The sequence below is a fragment of the Tyto alba genome, unplaced genomic scaffold (genome assembly GCF_018691265.1).
Source record: "Tyto alba isolate M040663 unplaced genomic scaffold, T.alba_DEE_v4.0 Super-Scaffold_34, whole genome shotgun sequence".
Classification (NCBI taxonomy): domain Eukaryota; kingdom Metazoa; phylum Chordata; class Aves; order Strigiformes; family Tytonidae; genus Tyto; species Tyto alba.
This window is the reverse complement of record NW_024881309.1, coordinates 1302411-1322959: the sequence shown is the minus strand read 5'-3', so window position 1 is coordinate 1322959 and position 20549 is coordinate 1302411. Positions and strand designations below refer to the sequence as shown.

The following is a 20549-nucleotide window of genomic DNA, read 5'->3' as shown; positions in this document are numbered from 1 at the left end:
TTGGGGCTGGACATATTCTAAACCCCACTGTGTTTATATTATCTTCTTACCTGTGCAAAGTATACTGCTGAGGTTAAAAGTAATTTATATGAATTTATGATCTGATGTAAGATTATTAAAAAAAATACTCTGCATACTTAAATAATCCTCAGCTAGACCCCGCTTCCGAAAAGTGCTGTACACAAAATTAAACAGAAAGTCAAAATTACTTTAAGACAGCAAATAACTGGATGCAAGATAAGCAGTCACAATGTTAAAGTGGTGTGACTTTCAAATGTTCATTTCAGATTGTGATCGCTTCTCTTCTTGGAGTTTTCCTGGCTCCACCTCTTGCTAACACACTAAGTATACAGCCACATGCAGTTACATACTTTTGTCATAAGAACTAGTGGTCTTTAGCTATGGCCTTTGAAAAATACATGTTTCTGAAAATAAAACTCTATTTTAAAGTCTGGTATAAAAAAAATGCAGTTCCTGCTAAGTGACAAAGAAAATAGTTCAGTGCTTGATATATCAAGGGAAAAAGACAGTTGCTAGATAGAAATCAACAAAGTCTGTCTTGAGATTAGCATGAACACTGTGAAAATAACTGTGTGGAGAGAACAGGATCAGACCAGAAAATACAGTGAAATACTGTAAATAGCCCCCTGCCTGAAAGTTCCTGCTGGGGAAAGAGCAATAAGGAATTATTTTAATTTTCCTAGAAATATTTCTTGCAAGTTTGACTGTGAACATCCAGTATAGTGTTTAGAGGAAATTCTCCAGTATTTAAATGAAACAGTGTATTTTCCAGTGTTGTCTAATAGGCATTCTGTATGGGGTGGGGAGGGAGGGTGGGAACAGAGCAGTACTGTTAAAGCTTGTCTGTCTTCATAAGGTGGATGCATCACACAGATGAAAGCCAGGGCTAGATAAAACCTGAATGTAAGGTTTGACACAACAGCACTAATGGCTTCCCAGCCTCCACTCTAAGGCCAGAAATTACCTCCCCTTTTGTCTGATCTCTACGAGCAGTAATTTCCCAAAACGTGGTTACTAGAGTTATCGCTTTATTGAGTGAAAGACTACTGGCAATCCACAAACTTAAATCCTTACCTCCTTTAATTTTTTTCAAAAATCAGAATGACAAGAAAAACTTTAAGGTGTACCATGTTGAAATCTCACACCACTGACCTTGGGGTCCGCACAGACTCAAAGGAGGACTCTCAGGACTGGAAAACTGTCTGGGACATCAAGACTGTGAGTGGCTGCCACCATGGCTCAAAAATGAAAAATAACCAAAAGGTTTTTGAAAAACACCTAAGCATCAACAAAACTTAACAAGATTTTAGAGGAGATGCTTTAAAACATTCTCATGTAACCATTTAATTGTTTCTGCTTTACTGTATGCTTCACTGATGTTTTCAGCAGTGAATTCCTTCACCTGACTTAAGCAATAACATATCATACACATGGCATTACTGGAGAAGACAATTTACTTTACCTTTTACCAAAGTCCCTTGTCAGCCTTGATGACACATTTACCTAGACAATATAATCAAAAAATCAATATTTTCCTTCCCTATGAATATTTGTACTGTATAAAGACATTTTTTTTTAACTAGTGCTTCTCTCTGGCAACCCATGTATTTTTCCCTGCAACAAAAAAGCTTTTTTTGTTTGCAATAAAAAGCTTTTTTATTTATTTTTTTTTTAATAGGGCTATGCTGCAACCAAGGTATTTTCAAAAAACACCTGCATCATTTCTAAAATGGACAAAAGATTTTTACTTGATCAACAGTTTGCTGCACCACCTCAAGGACAAATGGTAGGATGGTGAATCAAAGTGGTGAGAAAGATAATCAATTGCCTGTGAAAAGTACTCGTTCCCTACCCACAGAGGAGAAAAGGCCCAAAGAACTGAAGATGAAGTTTCTCAGTAAGGCTGAGTCACTCTAAAAGTTCAGTCTTTCAAAAATTGCACTGCAGTTGAATAACCCCTTCTCCATTATCAAAGATGTGCATACATCTTCAGAACTCCATTTTTAGTTTTTCTAAATGCTGTTTTCTGGGTTTGATTCTTTGATGCTCAGGGACTGAGTCCTTATCAATTTCCACCTACTGAGAATTGCTTCATTATCTCAAGAAACAGACTCCAAAGCTTGCCCCCATACAGAAAACACATTCAAGCTCTGTGCAGAGGAATTCCCTGTTACCTTGCTTACCCAGCTGCTGGTGAGTATACTACTGAGCATACAGTGGTTTGTATTCCAAAATAAAGACTAACAAGATTATAAATAAGAATAAAAAATACTTAAGTGAAGATAAGCAAGTTAATTATTGAAATCTGGTGGTTTTATATGACTTTTTATAAGTCAGTGAATGCATACATAAGGAAAAGCAGCAGGTCTGTCACTCTTCTGCATACAACCTGGAGACCAGGCTTTTTCAGGAAGGTTTTGGGCTCTAGCTGTTGACACAAGTCTGATTTCTGTAGGCAACTGCATGCATATACAATACCTAGCTACCATGGGTCCTGCCACAGCACAATTTTGAGATTCAAAACACCATTTGCAACCTAGATTTGTCTAAAAAGATTGCACTAACCATTGCTTGTAGTATAAGATTAGAAAGATGCAACTCAATTTTTAGGTCACATTTCCTGGTACATCTCCAACAGTAAGTTGGAAAAGTTTCAGCTACATTGTTCTCATTTTCTCAGTCCAAATCTAATCAGTGTTTTCTTTTCTTTCAGGATCAAACTTCTCAGAGCAAGATTTTTCATGCTCAGAAGTTAAGATTAATGAACTGCCTGTCCATTACTGTGATTAATTATTTCTGACAAAGTTTTGAGGAAAAAATTTCATAGAACTGTGTGCCTATGAACAAGATTTTTCTCCTTGTACATCTCTTGATCACATTTTCAATCATTTGTGTCTCCTGTTCTACGTGGAAGCTATTTTGTCTCAGTAAAATTTATCATCAACCTACATTGGTGTGTGCTGTATTTTTACAAATACTTTTTTAAGAAATGCAAGCAATTCCACAGACAAGTTACTAAGCTAGTGTTCTTGCAAAATCCAAATTTGGACATTTAAACCTCATCCTGTACAATTTCCCGGTGAGATTTCACATGCTGCCTTAAGCAATTATTCATCACTACTAAAAGCAAATGGTACTATACATATTGCATGGCCATATTTAAGATAATATGGTCTGAAGTCCAGATTTATAGAAATAAGCATATCTGAGTTATTTTTAACTTCTTATTAACATCCTAAGTTTTATTTTAACATATTTATGTTTTATTTTAAAAACAAATATTGCAATGCAATATTGGCCAATTAAAAATAGACAGATGTGCTATTGCTCTAACCAACTGACAAATCGAGCTGTGAATAATAGAATTAATAGGTGCATTAAATGCAATTTGGAGTTGAATACAGATGTTACTTAAACATTTATTAAACCTTCTTAAAACAGGAAGCAAAAAAACCATACCCTAACCAGTTAAAAATACAGTTGGAAATTTGAAATAGTCAAATTATAGTTAGGCAAAAAAAAAACTAAGGCAAAATGGCTGGGACTAATTTCTTAATCTAAAACAATCACTTCAATAACTCAGTCTTGTCTGGAAAATACCAGATTTTCACCTTCCCTTCTTTCTCAGAGGCCATTTTATTGGAGTTTGAAAGGAGTTACTCTAAGAGACATTTCACCCATGCAGGAACAGTCAAGGGTTACTCTAAATAAAGGATGCAGCAGCCTGTTCAGTTCAGGAAAATGTTTTTGTGGTCTTCAATAGTTAACCAACATTAAAAACAAAGCAAAACTGTACCCCAATATATTTTAACATCTCCAAAGAAAAGCAACCATATGGCTGCAGTATTTAAACAAAAGTTCCTGCTTGACTTGTCTGGGGCTTCTGGACAAAATCTCCTCTCTTTTTCCAACTTCACACTGCATTTTCCCTCATGATAAAACAGGCACAGCCCTCTTCACTTATCCGATTGCGTGTCACTGGGAATTGTCTTTCTGGGGGCCTTCGAGCCCTTGGAAACTTTGGGCCAGACTCTGTAACAGGTGATGATTTAAAGTCCCCTGAGGCAGCAGGGATTTGACCTGAGCGGGGTCTACAGCACAGCGCACCATCACGCAGCTCCAGCTGCCACAGCACAGCAGAGGTCAGTCAGCAGCTTTGCAGGGAAACGGGGATACCCTCTGCCCAGCTCAAACCAGAGTCCATAGTCTCCTTGGCAGGGAATAGAAAGGCACGGATGTTTCTAGCATCTGCTCCAATACCATCTTAAGGCCAAAATTTCGACAAGAGGGCACAAAATGTGCGTAACAAGGTCCAACTTCTGGCTTCGTGCACATAGATTCCTATTTTTACTACAAGATTACACATTGCGATGCTTAATACATCTCCAAGCTTTTTTTTTTTTTTTTATTCAATGAAAAGCTTAAATTAACCACTTTTCCTACAGGGATGATTCAAACTTTACAGAAAACAGGGAACTACCACTGAATCAATGAAGCAAAGTATTTGTCTTTTTCAGACCCAAGGAATTTAATTGCAATATTACATTCTGGCAAGTTTCTTTCTCTAATTGGGATGCCATTACATTTCACAGTGTTTGTTATTCAAATTTAAACTGATTCAGGTTTGGATGGATCAGGAAGAGATCAAAACTCAAAAAGAGATTGCTAAATAGAGACATGACAGAAAAGACTTCAGTGAACCTGAAAAGAAATCATTGCTGTAACTCTCTAAATGTCCATGCAAGTACAGAGATATATAGATAACAGCACAGAAGATTGGAGTCACTCACGTTGCAAGAAAAGATCCTTCTCAACAAGAATGGGGCCTGAACTTTATCACTCAGCACAATTTTCATGATCTATAACAATCACTTTGGTAAATTGGAACATACCAGATTTTCACCTTCCCTAATTTAATTAAAATTGTAGTTTAAATTCTGAGGGCCACCCACCAACATGCCACATCAGCATTAAAGTGACACCATTTTATCCTAAATCCTACTGCTCTGTTTTTCTCTTATTGGACAGCAGGTGGAATATGAAGATAACAAACACCTGAAAAACTGTATTGACAGAAAAAAGTTCAAGAGTGACTTGAGTATAATTACAAAGCCATAATATAATCTAATAAATGTATTTAAGTACCTTTCTGTATTTTAAGACAAATTCAGGATGCTGAACCTGATTTGTGAGGGAACGTTTTTTTTAAAAAATATAAAAATAGATATTCAAATTTGAGACACTGGCAGTAGGTCTAACACCAGTCTTTCACAAAAAAATACTTCAACAACTGTAAATCAATAAAGCTGGAATAGCATAAATGTGCCAGGGCAGGTGCCGCAAGGTCACTGAGGCACGGCAGCCCCAGCCTCGCCTCAGCTGGGCTTTCCCGCCATTTTCCCCACCGTCGTTCTTCCCCCGCCGCGCCCTGTGGCGCCTCAGAGCCCTCCCGCCCGGCGCTGCCCCAGGTCTGCTCTTCTCCTGCCCTCCGACTACGTTCTCCCTCACCTCAGCAAAAGCCAGCTCTCTTGTTTCGTAGCAAAGGGTCAATTCCTGCGTAGGGAGTTTTCTCCACCTTTCTCTGAGTTCCGTCTTCCCTCAGAGCCCACGCACAAACCTACATTTTTCCACAGAAATCCACACGAGTACTGCTGCTTGTAAAGAACCGAGAATAACCACCCCTTCGCATAACAGTATGTGCCAAAAATGTCCCTTTGGACTTACAGACTCAACTCAGTGAAACTGAGACCATAATTTAATTTAATATTGTACTTTCAGCACTGGTTAGAAGTTATTTTTAAGTATTAAATCCCCCCCATTTTTTAAATAATATGCTGGATTTCAGTAGAAAAATAATGTTGGAATCTTTACAGTGATTCCCTGCCACAGACTCAGGTTGTACACAAAACAAAACCGAGCAACTTGACACAAAACCCATGTATTCAAACCCCTTCCTAACTGAATTGATCACTTCTTTCAATAATTATTTATATCACCACAGAAAATAAGCTGAGGCAAGGTGAAAAAAAATGTTGTCTCCTAAAATAACAGAGACATCCACAGACTTGCACATATATGCTATATTTCAGCTTGAACTTCCAATTTATTGTAAAACAGTTCAGTGGTGATGTTGTATTTGGGCCACATGTTTTGGTGGGCCCTATGGTTACGTGGTAATATACAGTACATTTTGCAAGGTACAAAGGGTCTTATTTTGTGTACTGAAAGGCTTTTTTTTTTTAAAAAAAAAAAAACCCTAGGCTATCTCTGGTCTTAAGTTTAATGTGAATTTTCAAAAACAATTAGTACATGCCAAAAAGTTACTATAAAACATATTTAATTTCTCACTGCAAATGGATTCTTATCTGATAATTATCAGACTCTAGCAGGTCAAAATTTGCAGAAGTACAATCCTCATGTTTATGAAGTAGTTAGAGCAGGAAATAATTATCAGTGACATGCAGACAGGGATAAAAATGACAAAATAATTTTATTTCAACACCTGTTCCACACCTAATTCTGAAAGCATATATAAGGTGGGCATTCACATTGTCCGTTCTGCCTGCACTAGCATCAGCTCTGCAGTCAAGATGAAATTCGCCGTGAGTATGCATGCTTTTTTTTCTCCTTATAAACTAAAACTTTGATTCAAAGCCATTGCCTTTATCTCTCAGAAGAGCCTATGCCTGTCTATAGCAAAAGGGTATTCTATGGGGAGATTTTTCTCCTCCAGAGTAAGCAATTCAGACTCTATTAACCTAATCAGATGAAGAGGTAAAGATTTTTTTTAAGATTTAATTATACATTATTCAGCCTACAAGAAGTCTAATCCATGTCCATTTTTGTCAATGCTTTTGCGAAACTAACAATGCACTAACGGATCAACCACTTTCTTGTAATGTCCAAGCAGAAGAAATTTAAATTCCTTCTCATTCTTTTAAATTACCTGTATATGACTATACAAGTCTCGGAAACACCTTCAGATTCAACTCTTAAAAAAGCAACCTCCTATGTGTTTAGTTTGCAATATTCTAGGGTAAATCAAATAGTCACTTTACGTGACTACTGTAATTCCAGTATGAAAGCAAAAAAGGATCCAAGGAGTACGCTTAAACACCAGATTAGGAAAAAAGCGCCAGGACTATCATGACCAGATTTGTCAACCAGACCTGCAGTTACACTTTTGTCTTTATTTTTCATTTCAGATTGTGACTACCGTCCTTCTTGGACTCTTTCTGACTCCAGCCCTTGCTGAGGTATGGTGACCAAGTTATACATACACTGCTGCTGTTTCTATACTCCCTGCTTGAGTTTTCCTCACTTCTTTCCCCATGTTTGTGGAGGGAAAGAATCTAAAATTTCTTTCACACATTAAACCCACCAGATAACAGCTATAAGATACAGAAAATATTAATTGAATTTATTAAAACAATTCTTAGGGCTACTCCAGAATGCCACAGCCTTTATTCTTTGTCATTTTTAAAGTAAGGTCGCTAAAGGTGCTCCCCATGGGCCAGCATTTATTCTATTATAGCAATAATTTTCTAGAGCTTTGGAGAGATAAATAATTACCCTAAAAATAAGCAATGTGTTTACACTTTCCTTTTTATGTTTCAGGATAGACAATTAAGCAAGAAAATCAGCATTACTGGAGGCTACCAAATTCTGACCATCAACAAGCAATGGCACATAGCAACTGTCGAGGAAAAAACCGCCCATAAGTCTTCAAAAGTCATCTTGAACTATGATACGGTGAGTGGCAAGGACCATGCTTTTTCAGTAAAGGTACAAGGAGACTAGCTCCTACAAAGCTGACCAAAATACACGACTTGTTTCTTTATTCTTAATATTTTGAGTCCAAGTTTTGGGGTAAAAACTATCTTCATGTATTATTTGTTAATACAGACTTTATTCCAATTTTAATTATTGAAAAACTGAATTCCTAGTTGTCAATAACTTTATTTCACAGGGCTTTATTGCAACCAAAGTGCTGCCAGAGAAAGTTTGCTTCGTTTCCCTAATGAACAGAGAGGAGATACCTAGCCTTGATGATCTTCCCAGACTGGCTGAAGAGAACAATGTAAGATTAAAAAGGAGTAGTTACTTGTAAATTTGTACAGTAATGCAAAGTAAACTGATGTCAGAGACATGGTTATTTTCAAAAACTTTTAAAACAATAGTTACTTTAAAAGACATTTAGATCACACCATTGATTCTGAAGTTATATCAGTTTCAATGACATTTTACATTAACATAATCTGAAAACTTTGAAAAGTTAGAAGGCTTTGTTTCAGATGCTTGCAATGGAGGGTTTTCCTGGTTTTTAGATGTAGACAATTTAGATTATTTTTGTAATGCTTCAAAAAATTATTTAGATTGACTGCTTTTTAATATTGTTTTATGTTTAGAGATTTTAGATTTTTGGTATGGTAATCTTCATAATGTCACATTCTTTGCAGGCTTAAAAAAAAAATCATTTTTTTAGGCATTTAATTCAATTTTTAGGCATCTCTGCTCTTTGTGGAGCAGCAGCTCTTTCTGGAAGAACAAATAATCCATTAATGAGGAAAAACGTTTAAATAAGATCTCAAGCTTTCAAAACTTGTTCAGAAGAACTATGCACCATATTAGCATGAGTTCAGCCCACAGAATTAGCACAGACATTTAAAAAATTATCTCAGCATTCAGCATACTAACCTTTTGTACACACTGGCTTCTCTTGAAGTCTGAGAACTGAGTCCTTATAAAAATCCTGGCTTTAAAGGGCAAGAAGGCATGGTGAGGAAGCACTACTGTTTTCTTGTTCAGCTGTTCAATTGAGTTTCTGGATCTCTTTAGCCTCCCTCTACCTTGACTACCTTAGAAAGATCTGTCATACGAGCTCTCTTCAATGCTTGCTGATGGTCCCATAGTCGCACAGTGGATTAAAAGACTGTACTAAATACAGTTTTGAGTAAAACACCAAGCACCAAGTTGTCATTCCAGAAATAAGAATATGCATAGCATTAAGTGGATCAAGGCACTGATCTTGCTGAATGATGTTATTTGCTGTTTAGCAAATTCAAATTCAACAACAAGCTACGAAGGAGCTCATATACATCGTCAGGAGACCTGTCCGTGACCTCAAGTCTTATGGACCAGACATCTTCTCTATGTGCAAAGGACTCATGACCTACGTGGCTTCTGAAGTTCACGGTGAGTGCAAACAAATGAAATATACCTGTAACTAACCAGGGATTTTTTTTCCTTTGGGGAATAATACATAAATGCTGCTGTTCCAAATAGAGATGGACATAAATCAACAACTTCAAGAGTTGTAGAAAGGGTTCAGTATCTCTGCAAATGAGGATTGGAACAGTGTTGAGTCACAATGTTCATAAATTATCTGATCCAAACCCCTACTACTCCTTTTAGCAATGTTTAAGGTGGTTTAAGTTTCATCCAGTATTTTGCAGATTGACCTCATCTGTAATGACAAGGTAAAGAAAAAGGGTAGGCCTAAGAACCGCTATCCTTCAGTTCAGACATTGCTAAATTACCAAGGAATCCAACCAAACGCTTGTTTTTCACAATCCTAAGCCAAGTTACTTCATTCCCTGTAGGTTTTTCAGAGGTGAAATGATCACATTACCTAGGAGTTTAATGACCTACACTTCATAGGAATCCCCAATCATGTCAAAACCTGACAGGGCTTATTAACTATCACTAGCACAACCATATAATGCCCAGTAATATATCCTAACCGTATAGAGTGTAATAGTGCCCATCTCTACTGGAAAAACAAAAGAAGATTAAATAGCATGTCTCTGAGCAATCATTTCTGAGTTACAGATCTAGTTGTGTTGAGTGATTACTAACAAATCTTTCACTCATACATATAAAATATTTCTATTGCAGTAATTATTAAAAACATTGCTTGCCCAGAGTGATAAAAATACTCTGTTGTGTATGTCAGCTATTTCTATGGAAAGTAGTAAAAATCGACTGTCTTGCTGTGGGTGCCATAATCCTATTTTGATTACTTGCAATAGAATTTCTTGTATTGTAAGGAAAAAAACATTCTTTTAAAATATATATATGTAAAGGAACTAAGTTTTACTCTGAATTAATCCTGAAGCACCAGTAAAGTACTCTGAACCTTACTTAGAGCTATCTACAAATGCTGTCGTGAGAAAAATGCTCTACAGATCAGACACAGAGTGTTGCATTCTGACATAGCAGCATCTTCACCTACTTGCTGCTTGCGTTGCTTTGATAATTGATTTGGTACTTGAGATGCACTTGCATTTTTAGTCAAATTGAGCCAATGTGCCAGGTATTAAGGGTTGCCAATGAATGGACTAAGCACTTAAGACTATCTCAGGTATTAGCTCATGGTATATTTTTTTTTCTTCTCTTGTTTTTCAAGAACCCCAACATATAATTAATCTTGGATCATGCATTAGAGTTGATGTCCTGCAAATTTTCAACCTTAAGTACTGTCGTGACAATAGCAAGGCCTGAAAATCTTACCTTTCTTCGGCCAAGTACGGATGCTCGATAGCTGCTGCACAAAGCCAAGCCTGATGCTGTTCTTCGCTGGCATCTCCTCTTTCAAGAGTTTCATTCTTGATGATTCAGATGCTGAAAAAGACCAATTGGTGACCACATCTTTCAATTAAAGACCTTTAGCATGGATTAACTCTGGCTAGTTTCTCATTACTATACCCTTCATCATCTCTGAACACATCCAGAAAAATACTTTGATTGCATCTCTTCTACCCCTTCTGAGCCCTTCAAGTGGTCATTTAAAATCTTGCTCTTAACATAGGGCTCACTCATAGAGGTGGGCAAGAGTCAGAGGATGTACATTGCAAATAAAGTTTACAGAGTTAAAACCTTCCCTTCCCTTTTCAAGGAAAGGTGCCTCACATTAATCACAAAATCTTGATTCATGTGACATGAAAGGTAGAAAGAAAGAAGAAAGACACAATGAATTTGCCTTCTTTAGGGGAAGAGAAGTCTAATTTGTAGGATTTACAGTTATTCTGTTCCTAAAAGGCAGTCCTCTATTTTTTTCTAGTGCACAGCAAAGACTGGCTAGAGGCTTCACATTGACCACTCAGGTGGATGAACCTTTGCTTCAAAGATGCATACACAATATAAACACAACTATTGATCCACATAAGACAGTGCAAGATTCTCAGCTGTCTCCTCCCAAAAGCCTCTAATTCAGTCTTGAAGACATAAAAAAAAAAAAAAGCAGGCTTAGTTTTGCTTCCTTAACTCTGCAATGACATTGTAAATGGAGATGTAAGATTTATTCCATTTATACTGCCAAGGAGATGTAGAAAGAGTCTTTGTGCTTTCCTGAGAGCTAGTCCTGGATTCTCTGTATATCCATCCAGTCTTCCAGTCGTGCAAGTTTGACATGAAACAAGATAGGAATACAGTCATGTTTCTGCTGAATTCATGAGGGCATGTGACAAATCGTTTATGTCAGGTTTGTAATCCCTAGCCAGTCCCCTATCTACTTTGACCCACCAGAAAGCTTGCTGTCACAGTTAATAATATTTTTTTGGTTTTTTTTTAATAAGTGGGGACTGGAAGAATGCATTTATCCTGGGCTGTTGCCACCTAACAACAATTTTCCCCACCCTGATCCTGCAGTGGACACCTAATCCCAAATTTCTTACATGTTCAAGCCACTGTCATAGAGAAAAATCAAAACTTTAGCCAGTAAAAAGCAAACCCAAGCATTTGAAAATAGAGAAATTTAGAGGGGAATTAAAGTACAATTTTAAAAAGAGTAGGGCCGTTAAACACCAAAGCTTTAGCAAGGCGAGGTCCCTATTGCTCAGAGCTTTAAAGTCAAGTTTGAGTATTTCCTCTGTTCTAACAAATACTGCAGGATGCCCTGGGTCATCCAGCTGAATCCAAGTCTGTCTAAGAAGAATACCAGCCATGCAACATCTCTTAGTTTCTATTACCCTCTCACTGATCCCCAGAGGCTTTATTCCATAGCAGTTTGAAAGGATATAGAGTTTGCTTAGGCATATCTCAGGCAAAAGCATCTGAATTATCTGGATTAACACATATCAGTCCCAGCAAAGGAGGGAGAGAGACACAGTAGTTTGTTGCTGCTCATCTCCTCCTTTTTGGTATTATACAAGTTTAATTCCTTTACACACCATCAGTTCTCATTTTGTGCAGGCTGAGGCTAAATATGATAGAAAGAGGCAAGGATCAAAGTTTACGAGAGATTTTTACTTATTCTTAGTCATTATACGGTATCCTAACAAAATCTTTCAGCTCTTGTCATACCCTACTTTGCCTTCTTATTGGCATTTCTCTATTTGACTGCCTTTCCAGTAGTGACTGTCAAGAAACTTTTTAGTAGCAGTATGTGCTTTTTAAAGACAAATGTACACGAGTGAAAAAAATAGGAAATTTCAGCCACCTAGCAAACCAAAGAAACTTCTCAGCAGGAACAAAACCACATCTGTGATTACTGCAAAACTGGAGTGCAAGTGATCTGAAGAAACAGAGTTAAGATGAGGCCTCAAATAAACCTGATGCTTCAGTAGAAACTTTATTGCTTGATAACAAGTGGAGCTGTTACATGTCTTGTTACCCCAGCCCAGAGTCTGTGCCTGCCAGCACACCCCCACAGCATATGTACACATTTGCTTCACACTGCTGGGACAGGAGTTGTGAAGGACGAACACAGCGAGAACAGCCTCACTACCAGTCTTCCAGACCATACCTTCCTCCAGCCCTACAGATTACTGTAGCCCAGCAGGTGACATTTAAAGCAGAGAGCCATCCATGGCAGATGTCCAGAGAGCCATCTCCCAGGCTCTGATATGCCATGATTTGGGATTTTAAGAAGCCACAGTTGCACCCTGCATACACTCTTCTGCATTTTGTCCCATAAAATCTGAAGCATGCGCTAATAAGTGTGATACTAAAGACAGTAGACAATAATCAGTCAAAAGGAGATCTGTAAGCATGATTAAGAGAAGGATAATTTGACAACACAGCACAGTCTGAAAAAGGGAAAAAAGTTTTCCATTTATCACTCCAGTTGGGAGCACATGTCCATATAATTAACCTCTTCCAAAGAAAGTTTTCAAGGAGGAACAGTGTCAGTTAAGATACAGTGCCTTGCCTCAGATAAATGGTCACATTCTCCATGTTTACAGCACTTCGAAAAGGGTGTCAGACACTGCAAATACAACGAGGTAGGATTTACTTTTAAATCCTGCAGGATTATGTGAAATGTAGTCAGTAAATCTGAATCTTTCATTCTGTGCAGCTCTGCTCCCTCCTGCTGGGCATGTGTGCTTATCCTTTTGCCTTAAAACCAGCAAAGGCAAACAAAAGCAGTATACATGCAACACTGAGGAGAGGAGGGAAGGCTGTTGAGAAGTGCACAGATTTATTACACAATCCTGTTTCCTACAGCTTTAAGCAAAGGGGACAACAGTATATCTGACTGCACCCCCTGCTCCTAATCAGGTTTAAGTAGAAATTAAAAACAAGACTTGGAAAGTATCTGCATGGCCTTCTTAGATTATGTCAGAATTATTCCCCACGCCATATTTTCTCGCATTTTATTTAACACATTACAAGCATTATTTTTTCATCTGTATATTTGACTTAATATTCCTCTTCAGGAAGAAGTTACAAACATATTCAGAGTTAGCAGTTGTTGTTAAAAAATCTAGTAGAATGAACTCTAATAACCAGAAAAATAATGCAATATAGCCTTAAATGTTGGAGCAGATGCAAATAAAAATCAAAGTATGGCAAAGTCAAATAAAAGCAAGAGGCAAGGAAGTTACTGGTCCCTTGAAAAATAAGAGCAACCCAGGGAAGAAAAAAGCCTTCTTGGCCACGGGGTGTCAGCCTTGAGTTATATGTTGTACGATTGAGACGCAGAGAGAAAACTCGTACCCAGGGAAGCCTGTTGTCCTACACCCCACAAGACACTGTAGCTCTGCCGCTACTGGGAGAGCTGTGCTGAAATACACCATTTGAAGATACTGCTAGTGAATTTAAGGACATGTCTGTACTGAGGACAGGGAAGTAATTCCTGTACAGTAATAACATTGGTCAGCGTAGGCAATTTGTTACATCTCGATTATCCATGCAAACTGCTGTAACAGCTTCCTGAAGTGCTGTGAAAGCAATGGAACCTGATTTTGAGATCTTGACAGAAGCCATTACCCAGCATACAGGTCAGATATTTGTGAGCCAATAGGAACCACCCCGAAAGACATCCAAGTGACTGCTCATAAAACCCACACCATGCTGTCATGTGCTACCTTTTGCCAATCAGGAACACCACTGTTACCACAAACTGACAGAACTGGCTTCTGCCAAGCTATGAACTTAAAAAAAGGGCCCATAGATACATATAAGGGAGCAGATGATAAAACATGAAAGCCTGTTGACACCATTTCCCCATCATTTACATATGTAAACTCTATTCACACACCAAGGGCATCAGCTGGAGTTTAATTAATCACTGAACTGTTGTATGCAATTAAAACACCTTACTTCTTGTCTCTTTCACACAAAGAGCACAACACACCCAGTCTCTTCAAGAACTGTTAGGTTTTTCACACAAAAGCTATAGTCTTCACAATATTTTTGTTTCTAGCATTTTTAGTGAGGGAGGGACAGAGAGAAATTCCAACGCCCCCTCCTATGTCTCACATGAGCTTCCTATTATGGAGTTGCTTTTCTCAGACTGTTGATGCTGCTATTACCAGATCATAAACACAAAGGCACATTCTTAAGATAGGCATATGCAGAGGACTAGCCCTGAAGAAAGTCAGAATTACAGCATAAAGCAGGGTGTTTTGCTTTGTCAGAAGCTTCCTGCATCTCAGAGGGCTCTAAGCTTCATCTGATGCCTCATTCCTTGGCTTTTCCCCAAGCTTTGCTGGGCCTTCTCTCAGCCTGAATCCACAGCTACACAGATAATCTGATCTTCTCCTCCATTACCTCTCCTTTCCCTCTACTACCTTCAGGCCAAAGTTATTTTCCTGAGGTACAGTGCTTTTTTTTAAAAAAATAATATTTAAACTCTACATATTTGTTCATCTCACAGCCAGTTAGAAACCAATGAAAAAGATTATCTGCTTTTAATCTTTAGATAGATAGGCACAGGCCATAAGCTAGTGACAATAAGATACTTTATCTGGCTGTGGCAGGAGCCCTAGTGTACCTCAGATCACAAGCTGGACCTAAGTGCTTTTCCAAAACGTCTTAAAGACAGCACACAAGTCCCCAGAGAGGAAGCTTTTCTTCTACCCTTTCTATTTTTACATCCTCCAGTCAGCTCATTTTCTTTTAAAATAGCAAAAAAAGAATCTACAGACTGGTCTCCTTCCCTTCCTTAGAGCAGTACAATTTTCAAATACACACACAGAACTCTCAATGCGTAACCCCATGATTTGTGCAATTCAAGCTTCCTACCTATAAGCAGATTTTTTCCAGAGCATCCATATGAAACTTTAAAATCACCAAACCCTAACTGCTTGCCTAGCACACCTATCCTAACTGTAAGAACTACAGCTCTGCACTTTGCTATCTCCTGGAAGCCTCCTCTCAGGGGATTTAAGCAACCAGATCAGGGATATGCAAAGCAGCAGGCAGCAGCTCTGCCTCTTGTTCACAGTCACCCAGGAGGGAGCACCTGCTCTCACATTTTGCCAGCCCAGGGCTGGTGCAGGTGCCAACACTCAATTTGGGCAGCATCACAGCTATCCCAGCAAAAGGCTCTCATACACATTTCTGACACTGTGATTTATTTCTGATCATTGTAGAAAGCTTGATATCGTTACAAGGATCTTCTGCCTATGCAGTAAGGAGCTGCATTACTGCTCTTCCTTCAGACTAAGGGACAAATTGCAAGACTTGCACCCACATTCCCAGCTCCTCTTGACTTTAGTCATAGAAGCCCAAAATATCCATCTACAAAACACCTGGTTCTTGCTCCTGTCTAGCCCTAAAGAAGCTTTGACTTCCCAGGGATCTCCACATCCTTCAGGTCTGATCAGGATTTTGCAGCAGGACTGAGGAGGTACCATCTGCCCACATGTCTGTATTATCCACATTAGAGGTGATGGAGCTGGTGTATTTGCTGAGCATAGCCAGGTGGGGGAAGGAGAACACTCCCAAAGTTTTAATCATCAATGCAGCAAGGTGCCTGACTAATGTGTAATCCAGATGTTTCCACTTCTGTCAAAAGTCTGCTACCATGCTGTTTGTCATTTTCCCTTGAAACTTATCCTGCTGCTTTTCCTGGTCTTTCCTCAGATTGCTTGCTTTTGCTAAGAATGTTTTAAAGACAAATCTAACACTTTAAGCAATAAAGATCAGCTTGAAAGCCTGACTCAGATGCACTTGCTTCCCCCTCCAGAAACCTGGTCTGGGCTCCCCACACTTAATGCAACACCAGAAGCTGCTCTGCTGACCAACAGTTGGTACCGGGAGCACAGGTGTGTTGCTGTGGCCTGAGAGGATTTGAGAGGGAAGGCCAGGAGCCCCTGCTCCTGGGTTCTCTAGTTTAACTCTTGCTGGTGTAGGAGGCTGCTCTGACTGGGGTATGCTCTTGCTTTTGAGCTATCTTGCTCAGGTTTTAGTGTTTGTGGAAGGAGATAGAAAATGCAAGTGTGGCTGAACTTACATTTTCAGGCAGGCTTTCTTAGAAGAGGGGGAGTTTAGGCCCTAGGGATTGAAATTAGTTTGCCAAAGATGGTAAGAGGGGGAGGCCTGTATCATAGGCATGGACATTGATATTTTTTAGGTCTGAGGAAAATACAACGGACGAAAGTTGGTGTGGCTTGTCACTTTAACTTTTGTGAAACTGCTCCAGGATTTTAAAGGTCTTTAAACTCAGATGTTGCCTACGTGGGAAAATAAAGATGTCCCTGCACTGTGCTGTGTGACTGCTGTAAGCAAAGTGCTTCTATGTTCATACCTAGAGCTGCTGTAGTATGTGTTTAGTGAGCCCGGTGCACGAATATGCTTAAAAGCAGACGCCGGTCAGCTTGACTTTTCGCCACAAGGTGGCATTCTTTGAGCTTTTTTTGCTAAGGAAAAATAAAACTTACCATCCTTAATAATAACAATAATAATTAAGGGGTGACAAAACCTCAAACCCTCCCTGCATTTTCTGAAGTCTGTGACAAAACAAGATTTGTTAGGAGGCTGCTCCTTCTCTTGCAAAACAATGGTGCTGCTTTAAGGAGCTGCAAGTGAGACTGAGGGTCAAGTCCCTTTAAAAAAAAAAAAGTGAAATACAGTATTGTGCATCTTGAAATCTGAAACCAAGAAACAGAAGTGCAAGAGAAACAAGGGGAAAGTCTTGCAATTCCTGAGGATAACTGTTGGAAGTGGAGTTTTAAGGAATAAAATATACGTATATACATTTAAAGGTCATTGAATGGCTTTTGTGGAAAAACCTGTGAAATAAAGGAGCCTTGGAAGAAGAGACTTCTTTTTCTCCTCCTCTCTGGATATAATGGCCATTGCAAAGCAAAGCATCTTGAGATTTGGCTTCAAATGTCTCTTCCTAACAACTTTTATGCTAGCCTGTGATGGACAAGGTGGAAAGCGAGAGAATGGTGGTCCTGCCTGTTACGGAGGATTTGATTTGTATTTCATTCTAGACAAGTAAGTCAGTTCTACTCTGTTCTTTTTCAGAGAAATCTTTCTCTAGGCATGAACTGGAATGGCATTTACTGATACTGAGGGGGTTTTCTTTGGATTTTGGTTTTGTAGAAGTCACTGTGTCCTGGAGGGACCTGTGAGATGCCTTACTACTCTGGCTTTGTTTTTGTTGTGGTAACTTCTTTGGTAGGTCTAGTATATAATCCCATTGTGCCTTGTAAATTAAATTATTATAAATTTTGCTATGGCTGATTATAGAAACTTTATCGTGTACTTGACTCCGTAGTTTCTTAAAAGAATTGTTGGGAGGAGGGCAGCACCCAGGTCACCTCTGATTTCCCTGTGAACCGTGAAGGTTGAGGAACTGATGAAGGCAGAGGTTGGAGAGTTATTATTGCAGGCTGTATTCTGTAGCTGAAAACGTGGAGGAAATTCTCGCCTGCCTGGAGGTCTGCTTCTGTATCGCTTGCTCCTTAGCTCTGAACGTTCTAGAGCAGCAATTTGCAGGTGAAGACTGGGCTCTGAGAGGTGGCTACTCCCTTTGAAAGGGTCTGATTTTGGCTGTTGTGATGGAAAACAGCTAGAATGCCTTATTTAAAAAGAGAGCTTCATTTTCTCTATGCTGAGTCACATTTTCTTTGTTTCCTGTTAATCAAATGCATATTTTGACTGCTTAACTATTTATACTGAAGATAACTTCCTCCCTCGGTTTTTTTCATCACTGATTGTGACAGTGTCATCTTCTTGGCACTGGTAAATTTGCATCTTTACAAGCCTTCAGACTGGAGATGGAGCAATATGAAATAGAAATGTGCTGAGTTTTGGAAATCTTCATATTGAAGCAATACAACAATTTATAAAAATGTATAAAAAAGTACTAGCTAAAATGATTCTCCTCATTTTCTTGATTAAGAATAGTTATTTTGAACCAGAGGTTTGGAAATACTGGAGAGTATGCATGCCAGAGCCATGGTACTGACATTATTAACCATAAATTTCAGAGACAGGAAAGTATTTGCAAGTTGCCAAAAGTGCTCACAGATGAAGCTTTCTGACTGATCCTCTTGAGTGTTTTGCAGTAGCTCCCACATTCCATTAGTATAAATTACTTAGAATTACATAACACTTTATTACAAAATACTGGGTAAAATGTAAGAGTGGGACACTGGATATTTTAGTATGCCAGTTGTCCTAATGCCCCAGGGGAAAGATTTAAACTATTTTTTTTACTTTATTCAGTGGAAAGATCTACCTGTCTAATGTATTTTGTTGGTCTGGCTGTTCAGTTATTAGTTGGAATACTTTTATTGCTACATATAAAAAGAACAAACAACCGGAAAACAAACAAACAAACAAACAAACATAAAATAAAACAAAACAAACAAAACCCAAAACAAAACAGAAAAAAAAAAAAAACAAACCAGAGCATGATTTGTATTGCAGACAGCTGTTGTAAACTTCATTTCCCTAACAGCTAAAGCAGAATTGAAAGTTTTCTCAAATCTGATGGATGTGCTGTGTTATACCTCAGAGCTCATGTAATTCTAACAGCCACTTATTTCAAGTTCTGTGCTGTCCTGTTACTAAAAGGCATGATTTTCTAGACTTGCTCAAGGGATTATGAATTTGGGTGGAAATGTAAAGTTTGGCACTAACTTTAAAGTAGGCAGGCTTACCTCAGTGTATCTATCAAGGTATCCAACAGAAAAATATGGCTTTGACAGTAGCAGGACTCCTATTTCTGGGATTTTTCTGGTGCAGCAGTGAACAGGAACTGATGTAAAAATGTCCTTGATTTCTAGTGGAATTTGAAGGAGAGTTTCTTTTAAGCATCTAAAGTGTAGAATATGCTATGGACCTGATGTTTAGCCTTGAGGAGGCTGATGAGAGACTTACTGTGGTAGATTAGGTTATCCCATATCCTTTATCTTTCAAACTTTCTTTTATTCCTTGGATGCTAAGCTGAAGTTCTAAAAAGCTTGAGTTTTATTTATCCTGAGTTTTTGCCTTCTAACAGTTTAGAGAATGTTTTCAGAAATGCTGATGTCCTGAATGGAAAGAGAGGTGATGCTTACAGAGGCCTTCAGGCAAACCATGAAATTATTATAATAGATTTAGGGCTCACTGCTTTTCTTTGAAATAGCTCTAAAAATTATTAAAAATTTTAAAGGACACTGAAGCAGAAGACATTTGATTCTGAAACATCGAATGTTAATTTCAATTGTGGATGAAAGCCATTAAAATATTAAGCAACCTACTTTCTGGGATCAAAGCAGTAATGTAAAAATAATAAACACAGCCCTGGAAGTCACCAGCACTAGAGCCCTCTACTGACCCTTTTGCCTCAGTGCCTGGCTGGATTCAGTGACTACTTAAGTCCAGTTAGCACCCTGGCTGTGTGATGCTCAAAGGACATGTCCCAGCTGCTGCACTGTGCGCGGTCCTTGTCACAGTGCTGGCTCTTGAAGCACACTTCTGGCCACAAGAAGCCCTTCAAAGTGAACATGTAACCCACAGGGAAAGGAGCTCATGTTATAAACTGTTCTCATGAAGTGATGCTCTAGCTGCCTGCAATGTTCTCCTTGGGAGACTGCTGCAATTTGCTGTGTGAACTGTCGAAGGGAAACCAAATTTTGTCCAGCTGTCTGCAGATGACTCCCTGCAGACGGCATGCTCAGAGGACCTGAAGCAAATCTCTCATTTCTCATGGTCATGAAGTAGAGGAAAATCCAGTATTCAGTCATTCAGAAATAATCCTTTTCTGCTATGCAGCCTTGATGTGCATGTAACAAACAGAACAAAAGCTTGAATGATATCAGGTATGCTTGCTAGGTTACAATAGCATCCTTAATCTCTGTACA

The 20549-nt window shown here is 38.6% G+C and overlaps 2 protein-coding genes across 2 annotated transcripts in view; both read left to right on the top strand.

Moving 5' to 3' along the window:
- The first annotated feature begins 1149 nt into the window (after window positions 1-1149).
- On the top strand, window positions 1150-10524 carry GKN1 (gastrokine 1). Its single transcript, XM_042801437.1, has 6 exons — window positions 1150-1239; window positions 7227-7277; window positions 7639-7773; window positions 7991-8120; window positions 9100-9216; window positions 10430-10524. The coding sequence occupies exons 1-6, from the start codon at window positions 1150-1152 to the stop codon at window positions 10522-10524; spliced, it is 618 nt and encodes a 205-aa protein (XP_042657371.1).
- A 6721-nt stretch (window positions 10525-17245) lies between these two features.
- The window catches only part of ANTXR1 (ANTXR cell adhesion molecule 1), a 112695-nt gene continuing 109391 nt past the window's right edge, over window positions 17246-20549 (top strand). Inside the window, exon 1 of the mRNA XM_032985154.2 lies at window positions 17246-17691. Within this exon, the coding sequence (XP_032841045.1) occupies window positions 17540-17691 (152 nt within the window). The 5' untranslated portion in view covers window positions 17246-17539. The remainder of the gene's footprint in view (window positions 17692-20549) is intronic.

Coding starts and splice junctions, on each gene's coding strand:
- GKN1 (XM_042801437.1), top strand. CDS start 1,150: ATGTTGAAATCTCACACCACTGACCTTGGGGTCCGCACAGACTCAAAG. Junction 7,278..7,638: donor TGACTCCAGCCCTTGCTGAG/GTATGGTGACCA, acceptor TTTATGTTTCAG/GATAGACAATTAAGCAAGAA. Junction 7,774..7,990: donor TCATCTTGAACTATGATACG/GTGAGTGGCAAG, acceptor TTTATTTCACAG/GGCTTTATTGCAACCAAAGT.